Consider the following 26212-nt stretch of genomic DNA (forward strand, 5'->3'; position numbering starts at 1 on the left):
AGCCGCCGAGGGCCCGCCCCGCGGGGGGTGGGCGTAGCGCACCGCGCTCCGCACAAAGTTTGTTTTCTCCCTCCGGGCGGGTGGGGGAGGGCGAGCGGAGCGCCGAGGGGAGGAGAGGGGATCTGACGTCAGGCCGCGAGGTGCTTTCCAGCCGCGAGCTGTCAGGCCCGAGTGTCAGGCCCGGCAGGTACGCGGCGCACTCCCCCGGCGCCCCCCGCCCCCTGCCGGGACGCCCGGGACCAAGCCCGAGGCCTCGTGGACGGAAAAGCCGCTGGGGGAAAGTCAGTGCGGGGCGCCGGAGTTGGGGGGGCCGGATGGGGGCGGGGGGGCGCGCGGACAACTTGGAAAGTTTCTTTCTCTCGGCCCGGCGGGGGAGGGGGCGTCGTCCTAGCGCGTGCGATTGTGGGTGTGTGAGCCCGGGTGTGTTTGTGAGTCCCGACTTTGGTGTGCTGGTGGGGGCCAGTCGGGGTACAGGGGGGGCGCGGCTCTCCCGCCCTCCCCCCCTCCTCCCGGAGGAAGTTCGCTCGGGGCCCCTTGGTGGTGGGGGGGACCCAGCTCCTGAGGATCCCACCCCGGGAGAGGGCCGCCTCAGCCCCGGGGCCGGGGTTGAGCGCGCGGGGGGCGGGTTTGTTTGGTTTCAAAAGTGCACGTTGCTAACCGCCGGTCGCCCCCCCCCCTCCGCCCCCCGCCGCGGCCGAGCCGGGGAGGGGCCCCCCGAGAGTGACAGCTGCGGGTGGGGGCAGCGGGAAGGTCTCGGAGCTGGGGGGTGCCGGGGAGCCCGCGCGAGTTCCCTTTTCCTTTGGAACAAAGGAAAGTCTGTCTCTGAGGCATCTGTCACTCCCGGGCGGGCCAAGGGAGCGGGGCGCGTGGGGCCGGCGACCCGAAGAAAGTTTGTGCGCGCCGGGTCCTTCGGGCCGGCCGAGTCGGAGCCGAGCCTCCCTCGAGGAGGGGAAGCGCGCCGTCCCCGGGGCAGGGGGCGGCCAACATGGAGTCTGGGCGCAGAGCTGGTGAGGGGGGGGGCGGTGCGGAGGTGGGAGCCCAGCCCCCTCCCCTCCCCCTCCGGGCCGAGTTCGGAGCACAAAGCCGAGCGCGCAGGCTCGGCCGGCCCCGCGCCCCGAAGAGTCAGCCAGCGCCGAGCGGCGGGGGAAGGGGGGTGGGAACCAAACTTTTTCCTGCCCCGGGACAGACACGTGAGTTTTCTTTCTTCCCGAGCCCCCGCCCCACGGGGGTGGCGGACCCGCCGGGGAGCCGAAGCGCCGAGTGTGACGCAGGGTGGCCGGGGGGGGGGGCGGCGGGGGACGAGGGGTGCCGGCTCCCCGACCGCAGGCCGATTCCCCCGCCGCCCCGGGAGCCATGTGCTCCGACTCGGGTCTGGGCCGCGGGGGAGGCTGCGCGCTTTGTGTGAACTGCTGGGAACGCCGCGCGAGGGCTCGGCCCGGGGGAGTGTCGGCCGAGCTGCAGGGAGTTGTCAGAAAGTCGATGCGGGAGTGCTTGCAGGTCCGGCGTCGTGGAGTGGTGCCCCGGGTGTTGTGTTCAGAGGGTGCTGCCGCAGGCCAGTGAGGGTAAGAACTGATCTCTGGTGTGATGCCGTCGGGAGTTTTCCCAGTTTGAGAGTTCGTGGCGGGGTGAGTCGTTTGGAGTTCTTGGGTGGGCGTATATCCAGGAACTGGTTGCGTGGTACCAGTTGTTCGTGCTGGAGGTGGGATTTGTAAACTGTGTGTCTGCTGGATTTGTCGGTGGAAATCGTGGGGGTTCCAGGACCTGAGCGATGGGTTGGTGCCAGTTATCGGAGTGCTGTTAAGAGTTGCCTGGTGTGAGGCTGGGTGGGAATGTGGGGTGTGAATGTGGCGAACCTCCCGGCTTGGGGTTTGTGAACGGTGTCTGCTGTATTTGTCGGTGTATATCATGGCTGGGGCGCAGACACTGCGGTGGGGAAGTCTGTGCAGGGTCATCTCCGCAGGCCACCCACTGGAACCCTGCAGACTGGGATTTGACTGGCAGCCAGGGTGGAATTTGTGCAGATCACCTTGGGTAAACTCCCAGCCTGCCAGGGCTGCATCCTTGCCTGAGCTCAGGTCCTGACTGCCCTGGCCAGCTAAACCTCAGAAACCTGACCTCAGAAAGCAGCCTGCTGTTGGTGCTCTCTGCGGAGTGGCATCTCTCACCAGTGCCTGTCTCACCTCCGGGTGGCCTGGCTGGGAGAGTAGACCCTTCCCTCGAAAGCCTGGCCTAGCCAGCCCAGATATCTGGGCTCTGGCCCAAGTCGAGGAAACAAAACCTGGGAGATGCCAGAGTCTGCTGGCCCAGACTGCGAGGGAGCTGTTAAAAGGCTGAGGAGGGAGGAGCCTTGAGATTCTGGCATCAGCTTGTCCTGGAACTTTTGGTTTTAAAAATGTAAATCTCTTAGTGCCTTTTCGAAGGAGAACTTTGGGCGGGGAGGGTGCGGATGAGCAACTGAGTTGGGAGTGTCTAGGGAAACACCTTCCTTCCATTGACAGAAGACTAGGAAGCCCAAGCCCAGAGAGGGAAGGTTGGTTGCCCCAGGTCACACAGCCAAGCCCAAGGAACCAGAGCCCAGCCTTTGCTCATTTTTCTGGATTTTTGAGGCACTGATTGCTAGGGTTTCCAGACTCCACACTTGGGAGACCTGGGAAGCAAGAAGGCATGGGGGCAGGGCAAGCTATCAGGGTCCAAACCGTGCTCCCATACCATATCCTGGAGGTCAGATCCCCTCCCCCCCCATAACAACTTGATTGAGGTATAATTCACATACTATACAGCTTACACTTTATTTTTTTGGTTGCACTAGGTCTTCGTTGCTGCCTTGGATGGTGGGGGGGCTTCTCTTTGTTGTGATGCGAGGGCCTCTCATTGTGGTGCCTTCTGTTGGGGAGCCGGGCTTAGTAGTTGTGCACGGGTTTAGTTAGTAACTCTTCGGCATGTGGGATCTTCCCTGACGAGGGATCAAACTTGTTTCCCCTGCATTGGCAAGTGGATTCTTATCCACACTATACCACCAGGGAAGTCCCCAGCTTACACATTTAAAGAAATCAATCAATGACTTTATTATCTGGAAAAGAAACTTCGTACCCTTTAGCGATCACTCTTCTATCCTCTTCCAGCCCATTCTGAACATTTCATAAAAATGGAATCATACAGTATGTGTTTTTTGTGACTGGGTTCTTTTACTTAGCGTGGTATTTGCAGTTTCATGCATAGTGTAGCCTGTATCACGACTTCCTTTTTACAGCCAAATAATATTCTACTGTATTATGGGTAGACCACATTTCATTTATCCATACATCTGTTGGAGGACACTTGGGTTGTTTCCGCATTTGACTATTATGAATAATGTTACTATTAATGAATAATGTTGTACAAGGTTTTGTGTGGACATGGGTTTTCACTTATCTTCATAACCAGCTACCTTAGGCGTGAAATTACTGGGTTCCATGGTAACTGTTTAACAGCCATAGCATCTTGGATGACTTTCTGAATCTCTCTGGGCCTTCGTTTTTCTTATCTATAAAAGGATGATGATATTACTGTCTCCCTCACAAGGGCATGTGTGAGGACTGAATGAGATAACAAATGTGAAGTGCTCAGTACAGAGCACAGAAAACAGGCCTCGGTGGTAGCTGTCATTACTCTCTGGTTCTATTTATTAATGATCTGCCATTTGTTTCAATAGTTTTTTCTGGCCTGATGAACTAGAGGCATTTTAGGCTCTTCTTCTACCTTGCCCAGGCTTTGGTGTGGCCTGGGACTGAGTTTCGATTACCCCATTTTTGGCGTCCCAGGCTCTAATGACGTGCTGAGGAAAGGGTCACAGGCAGCGCATGGTAATAATGTCCCCATTCCCTCTGTCACCTGTTTCAGACTTGCCTGGGGTCGCGCCTTCCCCCTAGACACCATGTCAGACAGTGACCTGGGCGAGGAGGAAGGCCTCCTCTCCCTGGCAGGCAAGAGGAAGCGCAGAGGGAACCTGCCCAAGGAGTCAGTGAAGATCCTCCGGGACTGGCTGTACCTGCACCGCTACAACGCCTACCCCTCAGAGCAGGAGAAGCTGAGCCTTTCTGGACAGACCAACCTGTCGGTGCTGCAGGTAAGCAGAGGGTCGCAGGAGACTCAGGTTCTGGTCCCATCCCAGGCCTGTCACTGACTCAGCTGTGTGGCCTTGGGCTGGTCACCTGCCCTCCCTGGGCCTCAGTTTCTTCTTGGGTCAGGTGAGAATAGCCAGCCTTTCTGCCTCACGGGAAGACAACTGCATGAAGACTTCACAGCTAGATTTCAGATTCTGGAGTGTTCTGAAGAGGCAGGGAATTGCTATTAATGTCTGGATGTCATCATTAATGCAGGAGGCCAAGAGAAGGGGAAAAGGCAGTGAGTGTCTGGGCTTTGGCCTCTAGCCCCAGACTGGTGCTTCGATGGCAGTTTGGTTTCCAGGGGCAGCTGGTGATCTGCAGATTGGTTAAAAAGGAGTTGGAATCACAGTGAAGGAAAGGGCAGAAGGGAGAGGTTCTGGGGTCAAAACCCCATTCTGCCATGCAGGAGCTGTGAACCACACTTTGATTTCCCATCTGTAAAGTGGGGTTAGACTGCCTGACTGAACTGCTGTGAGGAAGAGATTCAGAACTGGCTGTGAAAGTGCTCTGTAAACCACAACCATGAAGATGCTCAAAGGAGCCTGATACCCACTTTTGGTCAGAGTGAGGGGAATTAGCTACTTTGGATTGTCCCTGTTGCCAACCTGCAGGTGTGTTTGTTGTTTTCATGATGCTGAGGTAAGACACCGACCCAGAGCCGGCCCCCAGCTTAGCAAAGGCCCATCTCCATGCCCACCGCCTCCCCTTCCACGCCTGTTCTTCCCTGGCCCGTTACTCCAGCCCATGGCCCTACCTCTTTCCCTTAGCCGGCTCCGAACCTCCCACATCTTCCAGCTGTTTTCCCTCTTCTACAAAGCCTCATGGTGAGTATTCAGCCCTCTGAATTCCTGTCACCTGACTTTATACCCTCTGGGCAGTGGTTAATCGGAGTCTGTCTGTGAGAAAGGCTCTAGAGTTACAGACCCTGACTCAGATCCCATCTTCTCCACAAGAGGAAGCCTGGACCTTGGCCAAGTCACTGCCTCCTCTCTGAGCTTCGTGTTTCCTCATCTGAGAAAAGGAGATGTTGGGAGCACTTTGATAGTAGGTCAGGGCGCGAGACCGAGAATTCAAGGCTTACTGGAAGGTGTTTGGCAAGGGCGGTGCTTCTGCTCTCCCTCTCATCCTCTCCTAGATCACAGGTCTTGCCCAGCAGTTCCGAGACCCTCTGTACCGACAAGCGCTATATGCTGGCGGGGCCCCAGAGAGGATCCAGACACAGGCCTACCCTGGGCAGTGTCTAGTTTGGGATGGGACAGCGGGGGAAGACCTGGTCCCTGATGTTTGGGAGAAGTGATCACCGCTGGGACAGATGGCAGCAGAGATGAGGGCAGGGCTTCTGAGCAGGCCTGGAGCCTCAGAAGGCCTCCCAGAAGAGGTGGGCTTTAACTCACAGGATATAGAACAGCACAGGCCAAAGACAGGCACCTAAGAGCCAGGATTACCTAGGAAGCCTCCTGCCAGTCTTCTGCCCGTAGCCTTGTCCCTCCTGTCTCTCGGGCCCTTGAACTCTGCAGCCTCCGGGCCATCTCCCTTGGTTTCTTTTTGGCCTCTCTTGAGCCTGGCTTACTCTGGCGAAGCATCTTCTCATGCCCTCATGCTCTGACTCCCCAGCCTAGGGTGGAGGCCGCTGCTGTGTATTCCAGTAAGCCTCTACCTGTGCTGCTAAACCACCTGTCAAACTTTATTGAAATTGCTTGTTATCAGGGACACTATTGCTCAAGCCTGAATCATGTATTGGCCTCTCTTAAAGAAAATATTTTTCATGGATTTGCCTACCTCACAGTGTTGACTTGAGTAATTTTTATCACATTCTTTAAGCATGTACAAACATAAAACTGGGTTTAAAAAAAACCAAAACTTGGTTTGCTGTTATAGACAACTGTAAAATAACCAGTTTTCCGAGGTAAAGAAATGTGAAAGGAAGGCGGTTCCACCCAGCTGCGCTGCTGTCAAATGGTGGGTGCCTGCTGTTGGCTGCGCTGTGAGCGGGGGACCAGGCGCTGCCTGGCTCGAGCTGAGCACACCTGCGTGGCCAGGGCCACGGCACTGCTCCTTGTGACCAAAATGGAAACATAGGACCAAACCGTGCTTGTGCAGAACTCGTGGGCCCCTCAGATGCCACACCCCCAGATCCCTGCACTCCAGAAATGTAGGTCTGGGACACAGATTAGCTGCTGCAGACTGGAGGCTTCTGCGGAAGGGCCGGCTGGGTCTCGGCATCCCCTGGTGGGAAGGGTTTCAGAGGTGGCCAGCCGGCACTAGAGTCACGCCGAGAGTTAAGGAGCAGTCTGGACCGTGGTGGTCTTTTTTTTTTTTATTTGTTTGACTGCATCAGGTCTTCGTTGTAGCATGAGTACTCAGTAGTTGTGATGCTTGGGCTTAGTTGCCTCACAGCATGTGGGATCTTAGTTACCCGATCTGGGATCGAACCTGCCTCCCCTGCGCTGCAAGGCAGACTCCCAACCTCTGGGCCACCAGGGAAGTCCCCCGACCGGCGTTCTTGATGAAAACTGTACTGTGAATCCCAAGCAGCGCCAGCCGTACACCCCTTCTTAAAGGTCTCACTGGCACCCCAGATTTCCTGACTGATAACACGTAATTTCTCCAAGGTGGATCCTTCCTTCTCTAAGGAGTTCCCCTTGATAGCCCTTTCTCAGCTCGTTTGGTCTCACCAATCCCTATACATTTGCTGTTGTTTAGATGCTCAATCATGTCTGACTCTTTGCGACCCCACAGACTGTAGCCCACCAGGCTTCTCTGTCCGTGGAATTTCCCAGGCCAGGATACCGGAGTGGAATGCCATCTCCTTCTCCAGGGGCTCTTCTTGATCCAGGAATTGAACTGGCGTCTCCTGCGCCGGCAAGTGGATTCTTTACCACTGGAGCCACCAGGGAAGCCAGTGTTTCAGGAATATGGCTTCTCTCCTACCCTGATTCAGCCTGGATCACCTGTCGCTCTTCTGCTGAAAACCCTTCAGTGGCTGCTGTGCTGATCTGCGTAGCAGGCCTCATCTCTGGCCTCCCGTGTGCCTGTCACCCTGATAGATAACCAGACCCCTTTGCTCCCACCCCTGACCAAGGAGACTCCTGACCCCAGAGGAGCTCTGTGCTTCCACAGCACCAGGACTGGTCAGCATTTGGAATTGACTTATGGCCTTTTTTAAAAAAAATTGATTGGTTTATCTGGCTGTGACTGGTCTTGGTTGCTCCATGTGGGATCTATTTCCCTGACCAGGGACTGAACCCAGAACCCCTGCATTGGGAGTTTGGAGTCTTAGTCACTGGTGCTGTGCTTAGTCACTCAGTCTTATCCGACTCTTTGCCTGCCAGGCTCCTGTGTCCATGGGGATTCTCCAGGCAAGAATACTGGACTGGGTTGCCATTCCCTTCTCCAGGGGATCTTCCCAACCCAGAAATTGAACCCAGGTCTCCGCATTGCAGGCGAATTCTTCACCCTCTGAGCCACCAGGGAAGCCCTGAATGATTTTTAGAACAGTAAACTCCAGAAGCCTAGTCTTATTTATCATATATCCTAAGTGTTAGCTTAATGCCAGGTATCTGGTAGGTGCTTAGTAAATAATTCTTGAAGTGACAAAGTGAAGATTAAACTGCTGGAAATGTCAACAGTGAGGACTTCTAGAAGTACGGAAATGCAGTAGCTCCTCAACCAGGAAAAGTTGGTGTAAGCCAGTCCCTGGAGGCATCTCTTTTTCCTGTATTTAATTTTTAAAATTTCCATTATTTATTAAGAACATTTGCAAATAACCGCAAAAGTAAGAGAATATTGTAATATACCTCTGGCATCGGTCACCTGGCTCCAGCCAGCATCAACATTTTGCCAAGCTTGTTCACTCCCTCCCCGGGGACATCCCTTTTGATTGTCTCCTTTAACTGGCCCAGGAGCAATCTCATTAGCAAGTCAATGAGTCATTTAACTATCTGGTTTGCTGGTACTTGTCCCCGGGCTAGGCAGTTGCAAAGGTAAAAGCAAAAAGTCATTTGTGAAGGATTTTCACAGGTCCCAGCGACACCCTCTAAGCCCACATATTGCTGTTCTTTCTAACTGTTCTAAGGGGCTGCCTGCTGGGGAGGGAAGGTAAGCATGGCAGGGAGGGGTGGCCCGTTTCCCTCCACCGTGTGGAGTATTGATGGGGGTGTGCTCTGTGCGGGACCTGATGCTGTGTCCTGGAAACACCACAGTAGGCTCTGCCCCCCCACCCCCCAGGGGGAGGGAAGGCATGACTCAAAGGACTAAGGATTCAGTGTAGTTATTACCAGTGTGGTGTCAGCTGAACTGCCCTGGTAGGCCAGGCTTCTCTCAGGAAGCTGAATCTGACGGGAATCCTGACAGACTTGAAGGATCAGGGAGGTGGGGTCAGCAGTCCCTCTGGTACTTGTCTTGGGCCAGAGGGGAGCCAAAGCCATAGTGATCTGCTGCGTGGCCAGGGGGTGGCCTGGCCCTGCCCTGGCATGCATAGGCATGACCCTATGAACTGCAGCCTGCCAGCCTCCTCTGTCTATGGGATTTCCCAGGCAAGAATACAGCAGTGGGTTGCCATGCCCTCCTCCAGGGGATCTTCCCGACCCAGGGATCGAACCTGTCTCTCTTACATCTCTTGCATTGGCAGGCAAATTCTTTTACCACTGAGCCTTTACCATTCGAAGCTGCTCTCTTTACTCCAAAAGGCTCCAAAGCCAGGCTCCCTTTTTCTTCCTGCAGGTAACCACTGTCTTCCCACCTTCAGGCTTTTCATCTGTGTGGTCTGTTTTGTTTTCTGAGCTTTTGTGTAAAGCTTTTTTGCTTAAATACGGGGTTTGGTCCACTAGGACAAGTTAAACCAGTGGGCTAAACCATTGGTTCTTAAGCTCGGGTGGCAGAATTCTAGAAAGCTTGCTTAAAAATACACATTCCTGATTCCACCCTCCCCTATCCCCCATCTATAAAGCAGAATATATAGTTTTTAAAAATCACGCTTGAGGTGATCTAACCCAGCCAGCTGCCTTTAGGAGCACCCAGACTAGGAGTGGTCACAGCTCAGGTGGAGGGACCAGATGTTTGGGAAAGGTCTCTCTGCGTCCTCATTCTTTCCCCTCTTATTGCTTCTGTCTTTCACAGTTGAAAAGACTTCCTAAAGTTAAAGCACTCCTGGGACTTCCCTGGTGGTCCAGTGGTTAAGACTCGGTGCTGCCAATGCAGGAGACCTGGGTTTGATCCCTGGTTGGGAAACTTAAGATCCCACATGGTACGTGACACAGCCAAAAAAATAAAAAGCACTCACTTGCCTTCAAAAGACCTACTCTGATCCTCATGGCCTTCATCAGCTCCCGAGTTCCCCTCCCACTCCCATTTGCCACAGTGATTCCTTCTGTGTCCTTCTTCTGGGCCACTGATTAAAAAAAACTTGTGACAGGGCAGCAGCCTTTCAGGCAGAGCCCTGCTTTATGGTAGGGACAGTCTTCAGGCTCCCAGCCTGTGTTTTTGGCATATCTATCATAGATTCACCTTGGCATTCTCCTACCCGCTCCTCAAGGACCTTGAGCTGGGGCAGGTCACGTGCTTTTTTTCCTCCTGATCTAAGCTTGGGTTGAGCAGCCAGAGGGAGCTGCAGAAAATCCACACAGCCCGTTATCACGGCTGGCATGGTGGTACACTCAGGCCTTGGGCCCTTCCCCCGCCTCCCTCAGCTGTGCATTTCTATCGCATGAGAAGACAAAACAGACAGTAAGGAGGCTGCCAAGTATTCCGCAGGCCGGGGTGAGCCTCGGGAGGGGGATGTTTTTACGCTGTTCGCTTCTCAGAATTAGAAGCCAAAATGGGAGGTGCAGCTAGAGGCTAGGTGCCCATGCATCTGCTGGTAAAGCCAGGCTCCCCTCCACACGACTGTGCTCAAAACAGAAACACTGGTCCCTTGCTTCTCTCAACCCTGGTCACGTTTCTTCTACATCCGGGATAAGGGGGAGAGGTGCAGTGCTCTCCTGGGGCACAGGTAGATGGGAAGGCAGCTGGAGACAGAGATGAAAGCCTCTGAGCAAGGACGAACAGCCTCAGGCTGACTGTCTTCAGTTCTTCACCTGGTTGTTGCCTGGAACCAGGCTATTTGGACCACATCCCAGCCTTTGCACTTGTTACTGAATCTCTCTGATCAGGGCTCTGTTTCTTCAACAGCCTAAATAAAATGGAGCTCATCACAGAAGCTGTCTCATAAACTTGTTTAGTCACTAAGTCGTGTCCTGATTCTTTTGTGAGCTCGTGGACTGTAGCCCCACCAAGCTCCTCTGTCCATGGGATTTCTCAGGCAAGAATACTGGAGTGGGTTGCTTCTTCCTTCTGCAAGAGATCTTCCCAGCCCAGGGATCGAACCTGTGTCTTCTGCATTGCTGGCAGGTTCTTTACCACTGAGCCACCAGGTAGAAGATTAAATGAGTTAGTTCGATGGGAGATGTTCAGATCAGCAGCGTGGTCATGTAGAGAGGAGCCTGGCTTTACCAGCAGATGCGTGGGCACCTAGCCTCTAGCTGCACCTCCCATTTTGGCTTCTAATTCTGAGAAGTGAACAGCATAAGAACACCCCCCTCCCCAAGCTCACCCTAGCCTGCGGAAAACTTGGCAGCCTCCTTACTGTCTGTTTTGTCTTGTTCAACAAGTGTCTGCTTTTAGGATTATGTTGATGACTTTCAGGTCTCCGTTTTGTTCCTCTGTTCAATAAGACATAGCAAATGAGAATGAGAAGAACAGGAGAGCCCCTAAAGCCAAAAGACCTGGACTTGAACCCCAGCTCTGTACTAGGAGGCGGTATGACTCGGGGCACATTCTTTCATCTCTGAGTTCCGGGTCCCTCTAGTACATTGGGAATGCTGCTTACTACCGTCCAGGCTTGCTTGCAGATTAAACGTATCATAAGTGAGATGGTTGGCATGGTACCTCATATCAAAGTCCTTACTTCCTTCATCCTCTTAGCCTGTTCAGTCTTAGGTCTCCCTCAGGGCTCTCCTGCCACTGCAGCCAAGGTGATGGAGGTGATGGAGTGAGCAGCTCAGCCCCTGTCAGCTGATGGCTGTTGTCATGTGTGTGCTCGCTTGTACTGAGAGGACCAGAGAGGTAAGGCGGAGTAAATGAGAACCGCAGAGGCAAGGTCCTTCTAGGCTGGAATGGAGAGGAAGAGAAGCCACGAGAAGGCTTTGGCTCTGCCTTGCCCAGGAGTGTTCCCAGCCTGACAGGACCTGGAGTCCAGTGCCGCCCTTGGGTCACCTGTAGAGCAAGTGTGGCTGCTGGGCAAGGAGCCATGCCAACTCCAGGCGCCAGCTCTGGTCATAGGTGGCTATGCCTTTGACTGAGTAGTGGTACTCAAGGCCTTGCCAAGATATGAGCCAAGAAAGGTGATGGGGTAGAAACTGGTACAGGAGCCCTGAGGAGCCTGGGCCTTTGGTCCATTACCTGTAAGAGGAATGTTAGACATTTTTGCAGCCCACACAGTTCCCAGCATCTCAGCACAAGGCAGGTGTGTGTGTGTGTGGGGGGGGGTCCTGTCATTTCCTCCCCCTACAGCAGCTGCTACATGTTCTGTAAGTTATCTGTTGATAAACTAGGAGGAGAGAAAAGACAGGACCAGGAGAAGACTTAAATTGAAGAAAGTAGGGAAAACCATTAGACCATTCAGGTATGATGTAAATCAAATCCCTTATGATTATACAGTGGAAGTGACAAATAGATTCAAGGGATAAGATCTGATAGAGTGCCTGAAGAACTATGGACAGAGGTTCATGGCATCGTACAGGAGGCAGTGATCAAAGCCATCCCCAAGCAAATGCAAAAAGGCAAAATGGTTGCCTGGGGAGGCCTTACAAAAGGCTGAGAAAAGAGAAGTTAAAGGCAAAGGAGAAAAGGAAAGATATACCCATTTGAATGTAGAGTTCCAAAGAATAGCAAGGAGAGATAAGAAAGCCTTCCTAAATGTTCAGTGCAAAGAAACAGAGGAAAACAATAGAATGGCAAAGACTAGAGATCTCTTCAAGAAAATTAGAGACACCAAGGGAACATTTCATGCAAAGATGGGTACAATAAAGGACAGAAATCGTATGGACCTAACAGAAGCAAAAGATATTAAGAAGAGGTGGCAAGAATACACAGAAGAACTATACAAAAAAGACCTTAATGATCCAGATAACCATGATGGTATGATCACTCACCTAGAGCCAGACATCCTGGAATGCAAAGTCAAGTGGGCCTTAGGAAGCATCACTATGAACAAAGCTAGTGAAGGTGATGGAATTCCAGTTGAGCTACTTCAAATCCTAAAAGATGATGCTGTTAGAGTGCTGTACTCAACATGCCAGCAAATTTGGAAAACTCAGGAGTGGCCATAGGACTGAAAAAGATCAGTTTTCATTCCAATCCCAAAGAAGGGCAACGTCAAAGAATGTTCAAACTACTGCACAATTGCACTCATCTCACACACTAGCAAAGTAATGTGTACGTGAACCATGAACTTCCAGATGTTCAAGCTGGATTTAGAAAAGGCAGAGGAACCAGAGATCATATTGCCAACATCCACTGGATCATAGAAAAAGCAAGAGAATTCCAGAAAAACATCTATTTCTGCTTTATTGATTATGCCAAAGCCTTTGACTATGTAGATCACAACAAACTGTGGAAAATTCTGAAAGAGATGGAAATACCAGACCACCTTACCTGCCTCCTGAGAAATCAGTATGCTGGTCAGGAAGCAACAGTTAGAACTGGACATGGAACAACAGGCTGGTTACAAATCAGGGAAGGAGTACGTCAAGGCTGTATATTGTTACCCTGCTTACTTAACTTATATGCAGAGTACAGCATGAGAAATGCCGGGCTGGATGAAGCACAAACTGGGATCAGGATTGCTGGGAGAAATACCAATAACCTGAGACACGCAGATGATACCACCCTTATAGCAGAAAGTGCAGAGGAACTGAAGAGCCTCTTGATGAAAGTGAAAGAGGAGAGTGAAAAAGTGGACTTAAAACTCAACATTCAAAACGAAGATCATGACATCCGGTCCCATCACTTCATGGCAAATAGATGGGGAAACAATGGAAACAGTGATAGACTTTATTTTCTTGGGCTCCAAAATCACTGCAGATGGTGACTGCAGCCATGAAATTAAGATGCTCGCTCCTTGGAAGAAAAGTTGTGACCAACCTAGACAGCATATTAAAAAGCCAGAGACATTACTTTGCCAGCAAAGGTCCATGTAGTCAAAGCTATGGTTTTTCCAGTAGTCCTGTATGGATGTGACAGTTGGACTATAAAGAAAGCTGAGTGCGGAAGAATTGATGTTTTTGAACTGTGGTGTTGGGGAAGACTTGAGAGTCCCTTGAACTGTAAGGAGATCCAACCAGTCCATCCTAAAGGAAATCAGTCCTGAATATTCATTGGAAGGACTGATGCTGAAGCTGAAACTCCAATACTTTGGCCACCTGATGCACAGAGCTGACTCATTTGAAAAGACCCTGATGCTAGAAAAGATTGAGGGCAGGAAGAGAAGGGGACGATAGAGGATGAGATGGCTGGATGGCATCACCGACTCAATGGACATGAGTTTGAGTGAACTCCAGGAGTTGGTGATGGACAGGGAAGCCTGGTGTGCTGCAGTTTACGGGTCACGAAGAGTTAGACACGACCGAGCGACCGAACTGAACTGAGGAGAAGAACCAACAGTGTGGAAACTGGGTTGGGCCACTCACAGTCGAGGCCGCTTCGGTGGTTAACCGTGGTGCCCTGGCCTTGTGGGGTCAGCCCTGCCTGCTTCTGTCTGTTCCATACACCATGCCCTTTCCTGTCTCTCAGGCCCTTGACATTTGCCGTTCCCTCTGTCTGGAACATTCTCCCCTCAGCTTTCTGTATGGCTGGCTCTTTATAATCCGTCAGGTTTCAGCCTTCCCATATCCTTTATCTACAGAAGTCTCTCTTATCCTTATATACTACCTTTTTATTCCTATCTGTTTGCTTCCTGGCACTTCTTGGCAGTGATGGTGATGTTTGTTCACTGCCAGTCTCCACAACCAAATGGACTTTAAGCTCCAGGGGACAGAGTGTGTATCTGTTTAATTCACAGAAGCATCCCCAGCACCAAGAACTGGCCTGGCACACTGTATTCACTCCGTAAATACTGAGTGAGCACGAAGTCCTGAAAGGGAGGGCAACAGGAAGGTGAGAAGTTCTAACTTGACCATACCAGTGAATAAAATAAGCTGGGCTTTGGGACTCTGGTATCCTGAGAGAAAGATGCCAGAGAGTAGGGGTTGTTGTTCCTCCAGATCCAAAGGGCCAGGCTTAGGGAGCCCTGGCTGGAGGTGGACTCCTGCCTGACTTCTTCAGGCTCAGCTTTATGTATGTTCTTGAGTAGAATGGGAGTTGATCAAACACACAGAGCTGATAAAACCGTTAGCAGAAAATTGTGTAGATGTATGGCCCATAGGGTCGCCAAGAGTAGGATATGGTTGAAGTGATCTAGCATGCAGACACGCACACACAGTGCTTAAATGGCTACTGCTGATGAACCCTTCTCAACGAAAACACCTAGAAACATGCCTAGATGTGTGGGTGTGGACCACGCTTCAGCCATTGCTTCATCACCAGCACGTTCCCACAGTCTTTCTTCTCTGCAGTACTTCGTGTTAGCGGGAAAGGGATTCAGCCTCTTTCCTCCAGCAGTAGCTCCTCCAGTGGAGGGCAAGAGGGAGAAGGACATGGAAAAAATGATAAGGGGTTGTATTTGCCTGTTTAAGGAAAAACAGGTATTTATGAGCTTACACCAGCTATGCAGCTAAGAAACTGTTTCCTAGTCTAATCCATAGCTTTTAAAATAATGCCCAGGTGAGCTGTTACAGGATTGATCATGTTTCTCCAGGCTGTTAGGAGTAAATGAGAGGAAAGGGGATATGAGAGGCTGGTGGTGTAGATGCCAGCAGTCATGCCATAATTAGGTGCCTTCTCCTCGCGGGTGTACAGAAACTGTTCACACTTCCTAATCAATTATCTGCCCTCATGGTGTCATTCATTCAAATATAAAAAACTGTTAGGCCCTACAGCAGCTGTGGTCTTCCCTGGTGGCTCAGATGGTAAATAATCTGTATGCAATACAGGAGACCCAGGTTTGATCCCTGGGTCAGGAAGATCCCCTGGAGGAGGGAATGGCTGCCCAGTCCAGTATTCTTGCCTGGAGAATTTCATGGACAGAGAAGCCTGGCGGGCTGGGGTCGCAGAGTCAGATATGACAGACCAGCTCACACACTGCAGCAGCTGTAGGTGAAGAGATGTGTTTTGAAACCATGTCCTCTGTCCAGCCCAATTTAGATCAGCCAAGACTTGTAAGAGTAGGCCTTCTCCAGGTAGAGAAGTGGGTGTAGCAGAAAGAACGAATGTCATGTGCAAAAAAGCATGGAGACTTTTTTTTTTTTTTTTCTTTTTTAAGCACAGGGCCTCAGCAAAGGCTGGTGAGCAATTTCACACTGAAAATTATACAAGGGCTGGAAAGATAGGCCATGAACAGGGGAAGGGTTTAATACCCAGTCCCAGGAGTCTGGACCTGATCCTATAGGTGGTAGGAGACAAATGGCAGTTTTCTAGGACAAGAGTAATAGTGTTGCATTTTACTTTACTTTTTAAAAAATATTTTATATTTTAGGTGCATTTGGTCTTAGTTGCAGTACACACACCATCTTTGTTGTGGCAGATGGGCTCTGTAGTTTGAGGTACATGGACTCTAGTTGAGGCGCAGGCTCAGTAGTCATGGCACGTGGGCTTAGTTGCCCTGCAGTATGTGGGATCTTAGTTCCCCAACCAGGGACTGAACCCACGTACCCTGCATTGAAAGCCAGATTCTTAACCACTGAACCACCAGGGAAGTTCTGGGATACTGCATTTTAGAAAGTGACAACCAGTGGCAAGGCTGAACTGGAGAGCTGTGAAGCTGGGGACTATGAAAAAGAGTCCAGACAGATACAGGACTGGGTGCTGGACATGTCCTGGCTTTGCAGCATACCACTTCACAGGAAGAATCGTCATGCCTTATGCACAGGCCCAAGAGGATTGATCTAAATCAGCTCGACAGGAATGGGGTCGAGGTTCATGGTAGCTTTTCCAGCAGCATGTACGAAAAAGGATTTACGTATGTTGGTCAAACGCACATTCAGCTAGAACCACTGGCCCTGGTTTTGCTTGGAAACAGTAACTTTTCTTCTACTTGAGAGTCCCGTAGTATCTCTGTGCCTCTTTCCCTGGCCTACAACAAGACTGTTCTAGAATCTCAGGAGTGAATGAATCACCCTTGGTCGTATCCCCTCTTCTTTCATACATCCATATCCAACTGGGTACCAGTTTCCCAAATAGATCAAACATTTGTCATCTTATCATCATCTCTCTTAACCTAATTTGAACTACTAAAACCTTTCACTCTGCTTCCACTCTTCTCTACATCACAAGTCACTTCTTTGCTTAAAACCCTTCTACAGCTCCCCATCACCCTTAGTATAAAGAATCAAGTCCCCACCATCAGAGATAAGTAACCTCTGGTTTCCCCTCTGAGTTCCATCCAGGCAGGATGGCGCCTTCTCTGAGCTGACCTTGCTGAGCTTCTCAGAGGCACTTTGCTGCCACCTAGTCTTTTCAGAGGTACATCCCTCCCGATTGAATGCTCTTCTCTCTGGCCTCCCACCTGACCTGCTGCTTTTCCTTCACATCTCAATTTGCGAGCCTTGTCCTCAGAGACCACTACCTTGAGTCCTCGCAAACTTGACTGGGTCTTCCCACTGTTGTCTCCAACAGCACTGCCGTCCTGTCCCTTCATTGGCTGGATCATGGTTGCATTTTATTTTCATTTATATGATTTCTTTTTTAACTCTCCCCAACATCTGTCTGAGGGCTACAGTTGTACCTGAATTGTTTGCTGTGTTCCTGGGGCCTGGAACAGGGGCTTTTTAGCTGGTTTTGATTGAGGAATCTGATCCCAGTTTCTCATTCTCATTCCAGATCTGTAACTGGTTCATCAATGCCCGACGGCGGCTCCTCCCAGACATGCTTCGGAAGGATGGCAAAGACCCCAACCAGTACACCATTTCCCGCCGCGGGGGCAAGGCCTCCGATGTGGCCCTCCCCCGAGGCGGAAGCCCCTCCGTGCTGGCTGTGTCCGTACCGGCCCCCACCAACGTGCTATCCTTGTCCATGTGTTCCATGCCGCTCCACTCGGGCCAGGGAGATAAGCCAGGAGCCGCCTTCCCACAAGGGGAGCTGGAGCCCCCCAAGCCCCTGGTGACCCCTGGTAGCACACTCACCCTGCTGACCAGGGCTGAAGCTGGAAGCCCCACGGGCGGACTCTTCAACACACCCCCGCCCACACCCCCGGAGCAGGACAAGGAGGACTTCAGTGGCTTCCAGCTGCTGGTGGAGGTGGCGCTCCAGAGGGCTGCGGAGATGGAGCTCCAGAAGCAGCAGAACCCATCACCCGCCTTGCTGCGCACTCCCATTGCCTTAGTCCCTGAAAACCCCAAGTAGGCATCCGCCAGCAGGGGTGCTCAAGGTTCGAGCCCGCTGTCCTGGGTTTCCATTCTGGTTCCCCTTCCCACAGAGGGTTTTCTTTGGATCACTGCCAAACATCAGGATCATCTCCTCTGTCCGGAGGTCTTCAGCAGGAAGACACCAGCCGGTGTCACTGCGCTGTGATGGGACCTCTCTGCTGACTCTGCCGTTTCTCTAGGCCTCCTCGGTGACGAGACCAAGACGTGGGAGACAGGCATGGTGCTGCTGCTGCTGCTGCTGCTTCAGAGAATCCCCAGGACGCCTTTGTTCCAGCCTGCTTTCCTGGGCTAGGCATGGGAAACCGGCTTCGTTCAGACCTGTGCTGGGTCCAAGTTGCCCCTGACAGGGCCTCTTTTTGTTAAGCCAAGTGTGGACATTCCAGGTTCATAAGTGTGAACAAAAGAAAAGAGGTACTGATCAGATGTAACAGAACCGAGTCCAGTTGGATGTTTAGGTTTTCGCCAAACTTTGTGTTTATTTTTCCCTCTTTGCTGTGGTTTGCATGAGCAGGCGTAGTTAAACCCGGTGTGGGGAATGAGAGTGAATTGCCTGATGGAGCCTGATGAGCTGGGGCTAGTTCACCACTGCAGCTGGGGATTGTTTTACAAGGAAGGAGTATTTTCATTTGCGGGACCATCTAAATCTCTGCAGATTTCCAAATGGTTGTTTTGTTGTTGGTTTGGTCCCGGTCCCCCACCTCCAAAAAAAATAGCAAAAACACTTTCATGGGCTTTGGCTTTTCTGCATCATGCACAGAAGGGGATCAAGCCACACCAGAGAGGGTCCAACAGAGAATCCGACCAAACCTTCTATGTGCAGAGCAGAGGAGGAGGATAAAAAGAGGTGTTTTGGGGTTTTTTTTTTTTTTTTTTTTGGTTTGTTTTTGTTTGTACTGTATGGTGGGGGTGGGGGTGGGGGAGGTAAGCTAGACTGAGGCAGTGGGGTGGTTTGTTTGTTTTTTTATTTCCCTCTTTAATTTTTTCTTTTTCTTTATCCTTGAAAGCTTCACCCCGTGGCCTGAGTTTTGAATTCCTTCTAGGAACTTGGCTTAGTGGGGCCAGAATGTCAAAGTTCCCTGTAGCTCCTGCTTGGAGAGAAGTGAGCCATCTACTGGTCAGGAAGCCCTTAAGTGGGCAGCTTTTCCCATGATGGTGGCAGGAGACTATTCCCGGAAGAAACGTGGGATGGTGCCCCGCTGCTGCCTGTGGACCTGCCTTGGGAGAGGCTGGGGCTAGAAGCCGGTTATGAAGCCTGGTCTCTGTGAGTGTCTCTTTGTTGCACCTTTCTGTAAATCGGAGCTGCAGAAGCCCCTGCCCTGAACTTCACAGTGAGAAAGATCAGTTAAGTCTTATTCTTTCTTCCCCTTACCCTTTTTTTTTTTTGCTGTTTTATTGCTGATAGCATTCAACAGCAATATACCCCCATCTTCTAGTATATCCTAAGAAACACTAATCCTAGGTTATAGCTGAAATATTTTTGTTATGAGTAACTTTGTTAGTGGGCCAAAAGACAGGTCAGGATACTCAGCCTGTAGTTTCCTGAAGTTGCCAGGTTGGGCACAGGAGCACAGTTGCTGGGTGTTGGCTGACTGGGGCGAGCCTGGCCAGGAGAAAGGCAGCAACATGTGTTCTATCCTTCTGGGATGATTTCCTGAAGACATCAGGGAGGCTCCCCAATTTCTGAGTGGCTTGGCCCACCCATTGCTGTAGGAATGGGGATTGGTTAAGAGAGGGAGCTCTTTCTCTGTTAGCAGGCGAGTCTTCTAGGCTCTCTCTTCCACTTCCTCTCCTCTCTGGGCCCTCTCCTTGCATGTCCCAGGGGGATCAGGGACCCTCACCCTCCTGAGGCCCCGCTGGGGAAGAATGAACATGGCAGCTTCAGGGTTAGTGGAGGCTGCTGCTTGCCCGGCCTCTACCACCCCACCCCGTGTCTGAGCCCAGGTCTGGCGTGACTGTTGCAAAACTTGTAGCAGGGGACTCTGGAAGTGTATTGGGCTGGGGGTGGGGGGACTTTCCCTTCCCACAGTGCACTGAGCAATAGAGGGCGGTAAGGGGTGAGGGAGCCGTGCTGCTGAATTCTGGTTGGCATTCCCCCCTTGTACACGATGGGGAGGCTGGGGGTGGGGCAGGCTCTGCTTGGTCTGGTTGTGAGAGAAGCCTGGAGGAGAAGCACAGTTATCCCGTTGAATTATTTGAGCGAAAAACTACTGTAAATAACTTGTTTTTGTCTTTTGTCAAATAAAGTTGTCTTTTTGTTTTTGTCTTTGTTTTTCAAAGCAGAAAAATGCTTCACTATGACCCTGGGCCCAGCCTGGAGACGGGACAGTGGCTGAGTTCTTACTCTGCCTTAGCTCTTTCACCCTCTCTCTAGTAGCTGCTTTTAAGTGTCATGTACTCTGTGTTTCTGTTTCCTGGAGAAGGCAATGGCACCCCACTCCAGTACTCTTGCCTGGAAAATCCTATGGATGGAGGAGCCTGGTAGGCTGCAGTCCATGGGGTCGCTGAGGGTTGGACACGACTGAGCGACTTCACTTTCACTTTTCACTTTCACGCATTGGAGAAGGAAATGGCAACCCACTCCAGTGTTCTTGTCTGGAGAATCCCAGGGATGGGGGAGCCTGGTGGGCTGCCATCTATGGGGTCGCACAGAGTCGGACATGACTGAAGTGACTTAGCAGCAGCAGGCCCCAACTGCATTCCGTATCTTTTTAATTACTTACTTATTTTGGGTTGTGCTGCGTCTTCATTGCTGCACGAGGGCTTTCTCTGGTTGCAGCTAGCAGTGGCTACTCACTAGTTGCGATGCGGACACTTATTTATCGCTGCAGTGGCTTCTCGTTGAAGTAATGCAGACTTTGGTAGTGACCCACAGGCTTAGTTCTCCTGCAGCATGTGGAATCTTCTCGGACCAGGGATCATTCCCACGTCCCCTGCATTGGCAAATGGGTTCTTAACTACTGGACCATCAGGGAAGTCCTGTATCCTTTCATCAGTGTGCAGGGAGCATCTGTATCCCAAGCTGGACCAGCCTTCCCTGGGGTCAAAAGTTCCGCTTTGGGGATGCTAAGCTATAAGGAGATGGGGAGCTGGCAGCTTTGTTGTCCTGCTGTCCTAATGAGGAAAGAGTGTGACGACAGTGTGAAGCCAGCACAGAAAGCAGCAGAGACGATATATGGACTCTAGTCATATCTAAAACCAGCACCATCTCTGAAATTCCCTATTATGTAAGCTAGTAAATTCCCCTTTTTGCTTAAACTAGCTGTGTGTTGCATTTCTGTTATGATGAAATGACTTAACAACCCAAACATTAACTCTTGTATACACTTAATATTCACCAAAAAATGAGATGCTCTTCTCATAGCTAAAGAAATGGGATTTGTTAAGTTACTTGCCCAAACTTACACAGCTAGTGTGGAGTGAAACCAGGGTATGAATTCAAGTCTCTCTTGGCTTTAAGGTCACTCTGAAGTCAGTCTCTCCTTTATGTAAACTAATGATGGATGGTTCACTGCCTGCTGGCATCCAGCTATCTAACATGGTTTGAGCTAAGCACTAGAAGTTTCTCTCATTGAGCCAAATTGGCTTACTGATTTCTCCCCAGTACACCTAGATGTACCTAGATGGAGGACGTCTAATCTCTACCACAGGTCAGTTGTCAGGAATTTGGAAATGGAGTCTCCCTGCTCAAGTTCCCCAGATTACAGTGCCCCAGCTCCCTTAGCCATTTATCCAGGGTCCTGGTTTTCCCACTTCCCTGTCAGTATCCCTCAAGCTGGACAGTTAGCCTTGGGGTTTGGCAGAATAAGAACATGCTAGAAGGACTCAGGGGCTTCCCTGGTGGCTCAGTGGTAAAGAACCTGCTTGCAGTGCAGGAGACGCAGGTTTGATCCCTGGGTCGGGAAGATCCTCTGAAGAAGGAAATGTCTACCCACCCCAGTATTCTTGCCTGGGAAATCCCATGGACACAGGAGCCTGGCGGGCTACAGTCCACAGGGTTGCAAAGGGTCAGATATGACTGAGAGACTTAACACTTTCAGGGTACAATTTAGGACTCTGGATTGTAAAAGGACACTTTAGTTGGGAAGCTGCAAATGTGAAAGCTCCCAGAGGAGAGGGGCCAAGTATGCCTTGGTCTGGCTGTAACCCTTCTGTGTTAGCCCCTGAAACTTTAGAGAATAAACTCAGGGGAGATGTGGAAATAATCATCCCTACTGCCAGTGTTACTGTTTGCCAAAGCATTCCTCTGTGATCTAAGCCTGGGTACAAGTTCTGGCTCTGTCACTTAATTAGCTGTTATGACCACAGGCAATTTGGTCTACTACTTCCAAGCTTCAGTTTCCTCATCAGTAAAAAGGAACAGTAATACTCATCTTTTCGGAGAATGAAATAGGATAATCTCTATGTTATTGTTCTTACCTGGCTTCTCAGCACAGGGCTGAGAGTAATACAGAACGATTAAAGTAACTTGCCTAATACCACACAGCTTCTAAGTGGCAGAACGGGGACTGATGGCCCAGAGAAGTAGTCCTAATGCATCAAGAGAGCTTACAAAGGTGTGCAGACCTTACCCGCAGAGAGTCCAGGAATCTGCACCCTTCAGTGATGTCAAAGAAGATTCTCTTGCTGCTGCTCCAGGGACCTGATCGTTTATAATCAGGGTTCTGATTTACCCAAGGAAACTGTTGGGTTGGGAAGACAGCATATCATCTTTCAAAGTTACAAGGTGAGAAGAAGGCTACCACCAAGTAGTCCCCTAAAACCATTCGATTTCTCAAAGCTGTAGCGGCCTGAAGGTTAAGTGTAGCCTTCTTGAGATGGTCATTTTCATTACATAAGTAGTCCACATTCACTACAAATTTTAAGGTACAGTAATCTCCCATCCATAGTTTTACTTTCTACATTAATTTATCCATGGTCAACCTTGGTCTGAAAATATTAACTGGAAAATGCCAGAAAGAAACAGTTCATGAGTTTTAAATTGCATGCTGTCCTGAGTAGCATAATGAAATCTCCCACCCTCCAGGCCTGGAACCTGAATCATCCCCTTATCCTGTGTGTTCATGCTGTATATGCTACTCACCCCGCCTGTTACTCAGGAGCCTGCTCGGTTATCAGATCCACCGTTGCTGTACTTCTGTGCTTGTGTTCAAGTCACCCTTATTTTATTTAATAGTGGCCCCAAAGTACAGCAGTAGTGATGCTGGCAATTCAGATATGCTCTTCCTGTACCTCATTTATAAATTAAGCCTTATCGTAGGTATGTACACGTAGGGAAAACATAGCATACCTAGGATACCCACAGTTTCAGGCATCCACTGAAGGTCCTGGAACACATACTCTGGATAAGGGAAGGACTGCTGTGTACAGGAGAGGAGTTCAGTATAATGACTAAGATCCCAGCCAGCTTTGAGAGAAAAACAAATGTATGTAAAACATTTAGTAAAGCTGGCACCTGGTAAGGGATCAATGGGCTTCCCAGGTGGCACTAGTAAAGAACCAGCCTGCCCACGCAGGAGACAAGAGGCGTGGGTTCGATCCCTGGGTTGGGAAGATCCCCCTGAAGAGGGCATGGCAGTATACTCCAGTATTCTTGCCTGGAGAATCCCATGGACAGGGGAGCTTGGCAGGCTACAGTTCCCTAGGGCTGCAGAGTCAGACACAACTGAAGCAATTTAGCCTGCACACATGCGAGGGCTCAAAAATGCTAGTAAAATATTTCTTTTAGGCAAAAAGAAGAAACTCGGGCCTCTAGTTCACAACCAGTGCTCTCTTCACAGCACCTTAGTTCTTCCCCACCAGGGCACCTGGTTTCTGTGATTCCATCTGTTTCTCTCCCCTCAGAGCACATCTCCCTCCAAAGCCTGCTACAAGCAGCTGCGGCGTTACAGGGGCTCAACTGAGCGAACACTCTCGGTCCCAAGAGGGACACACGTTTAACTGGTGCTAAAAAAAAAAAAAAAAAAAAAAACCCAACCTCACAAAGCCAAAATTTCTCCTTCCAAATCTGACTCTTCATCAAGTTCTTTTCCATCTTAGACCACCCAAGACGTTTATTTTAACCAGATGGATCCACTGGGTTTCAGCCAAATTCCCCACTTCCTAAGATAAGGAAAGCTTTGGGTGAAAGGAAGAAAGGGAACCAATCTCAGTGCCATGAATGCCTTCTAGGCAAGGACGTTCCACGCTGCCAGCTTGGCTTTGCTCCTAGAAGGCTAAGGGGCTTCCCTGATAGCTCAGCAGGTTAAGAATCCTATAATGCAGGAGACCCGGGTTCCATCCCTGGGCTGGGAAGATCCTCTGGAGAAGGGACAGGCTACCCACTCCAGTATTCTTGGGCTTCCCTGGTGGCTCAGACAGTAAAGAATCCCCCTGCAATGCCGGAGACCTGGGTTCAATCCCTCAGTTGGGAAGATCCCCTGGAGGAGGGCATGGCAACCCACTCCAGTATTCTTGCCTGGAGAAATCTCCATGGACAGAGGAGCCTGGCAGGCTATAATCCATGGGTCACAAAGAGTCGAACACGACTGAGAGACTAAGCACAGCACAGAAAGATAAGAGGAGGAACACAGATGAGGTTTAAGATGCCTGTTGGACCTCGAACTTAACCAAGTGACCTTGGGCTGGACTGCAGGATCTAAGCAGCTTTCCAAATAAAACTTCTGTGACACTGTCCTCCTCGCCCGTAAAGATAAATGTAGTGAATCTTGAGGTTCCAATCAGAGCTTCAAAATACGATACAATATGACGTATAAAGAATTAACTCTTCTTAGGGGGAAGAAATAGTTATCTCTGCATATGGTATGATCAGTATGTAGAAAACCCGGAAGATTCTAGACACAGAAAAACTGTTAAACTAATACATGGATTCAGCGATGCTATAAGATACAAAAATCAGCTATTTCTCTGCAATGAGATACCTGAAAAGGAGGGGCTTCCCTGGTGGCTCAGTGGTAAAGACTCTGCCTGTCAATGCAGGAGACGCAGGTTCCATCCCTGCTCTAGGAAGGTTCTGCATGCCGCAGAGCTGATAAGCCTGTGCGCCACAACTCCTGAGCCTGTGCCCTAGAGCCGGTGCTCTGCAACAAGAGGAGCCACCGCAATGAGAAACCTGCTTGCCACAACTACAGAGAAGTCTGCACAGCAACAAAGACTCAGCACAGCCATAAATAAATACAAATTACTTTTAAAATCCAAAAAGTAAATTAAGAAAATAATTCCACTTACAATAGCATCAAAAAGAATAAACTACTTAGGAATTAACCAAGTAGGTGAAAGACTTACATGTCAAAAAAACTACAAAACATCACTGAATGCAATTTAAAAATATACAAATAAACGGAAAACCATTTCATGCTCATGGATTAGAAGACTTAATATTGTTACTACAAAGCAATCTACAGAATCACTGCATTCTCTATCAAAATCCCAATGACTTTTTTTTTTGGCAGAAGTAGAAAAACTCATTCTAAAATTCATATGGAATCTCTAGGGATATCCAATAAGTGAAACAATTTGAAAAATAAGAACAAAGTTGGAGGACTCACACTTCCTAATTTCAAAGCTTAACACAGCTATAGTAATCAAAAGAGTGGCACTGGCATAAAGACAGACAAACAGACCAATGGAATAAAGTAGACAGCCCTGATATAAACCCTCACATATATGGTCAAATGATACCAAAACCATTCAGTGGTAAAAGGACAGTCTTGAACAAATGGTGCTGGGAAAACTGGATATCCACATGTAAAAGAATAAAGGTGGACCTTTACCTAACACTAAAAATTAACTCAGACCAAAGACCTAAACGTAAGAGCTAAAACTATAAAACAGAACATGAAAAAACTCGATGACATAGGACTGACAGTGATTTCTTGAATGTAACACCAAAGGCACAGGCAACAACAATCAAAAAATTAGACAAACTGCACTTTATTAAAATTTAAAACTTTTGTTTATTAAAGGACACTTCTTGTTTTATTTCCCTGATGACATAGTGCAAACTTTACAATAAAAGTTTTATTGACCTGGTACTTAGCACTTGACAAAGGTTTTGATTATATATTCTTATGAACATATAATCTGCCCCACTCCCCCTAAAAAGGACATGACCAACAAAGTAAAAAGGAAACTTACAGAATGGGAGGAGGTATTTGCAAATTACATATAAGGGATTAATATCTAGTCTATACATAAAACCCCTAGAACTCAACAACAAAAACCCAAAAGACTAGACTCAAAAATAGGCAAAGTTTTGGAATGGACATTTCTCCAAAAAAGAGAAACAGATGGTCAGCAAGCAAGTGAAAAGATGCTTGACATCACTAATCATTACAGAAATGCAAATCAAAACACGATGCGTGCCACTTTACACTCATTAGGTTGACTGTTTTAAAAAAAATAACAAGTGTTGATGAGAATGTAGAGAAATTGGAACTCTTGTGTATTCTTGGTGGGAATGGAAAATAGTATGGCAGTAATTCAAAAAATTAAAGGCAGTATGATATGATTCAG

The 26212-nt window shown here is 49.7% G+C and overlaps 1 protein-coding gene and 1 long non-coding RNA gene across 7 annotated transcripts; one reads left to right on the forward strand and one right to left on the reverse strand.

Moving 5' to 3' along the window:
• Nucleotides 1-32: 32 nt before the first annotated feature.
• On the forward strand, nucleotides 33-19986 carry TGIF2 (TGFB induced factor homeobox 2). Of its 6 annotated transcripts, XM_055544960.1 has the most exons (4): nucleotides 124-281; nucleotides 3880-4105; nucleotides 17157-17703; nucleotides 17881-19986. In XM_055544960.1, the coding sequence occupies exons 2-3, from the start codon at nucleotides 3914-3916 to the stop codon at nucleotides 17676-17678; spliced, it is 714 nt and encodes a 237-aa protein (XP_055400935.1). In that variant the 5' UTR covers nucleotides 124-281; nucleotides 3880-3913; the 3' UTR covers nucleotides 17679-17703; nucleotides 17881-19986. The 6 variants fall into 6 exon arrangements, with proteins under 6 accessions (XP_055400930.1, XP_055400935.1, XP_055400929.1 ...); XM_055544955.1 differs by having other exon boundaries at nucleotides 33-187; nucleotides 17157-19986; XM_055544954.1 differs by having other exon boundaries at nucleotides 17157-19986.
• A 516-nt stretch (nucleotides 19987-20502) lies between these two features.
• LOC129625906 (uncharacterized) lies at nucleotides 20503-23105 on the reverse strand. Its single transcript, XR_008701648.1, has 3 exons — nucleotides 22989-23105; nucleotides 22270-22380; nucleotides 20503-20631 (listed from the first exon to the last, which is right to left on the reverse strand). It is a non-coding gene; the product is annotated as an uncharacterized LOC129625906 (long non-coding RNA).
• Nucleotides 23106-26212: the final 3107 nt, after the last annotated feature.

This window comes from Bubalus kerabau, chromosome 13 (assembly GCF_029407905.1).
Source record: "Bubalus kerabau isolate K-KA32 ecotype Philippines breed swamp buffalo chromosome 13, PCC_UOA_SB_1v2, whole genome shotgun sequence".
Lineage (NCBI taxonomy): Eukaryota > Metazoa > Chordata > Mammalia > Artiodactyla > Bovidae > Bubalus > Bubalus kerabau.

Excerpts from the sequence above, each read along its gene's own strand:
- TGIF2 (XM_055544955.1), top strand. The coding sequence starts at position 3,914 with ATGTCAGACAGTGACCTGGGCGAGGAGGAAGGCCTCCTCTCCCTGGCA. Across the intron at positions 4,106-17,156 it reads CCAACCTGTCGGTGCTGCAG|ATCTGTAACTGGTTCATCAA; the intron begins GTAAGCAGAGGG and ends TTCTCATTCCAG.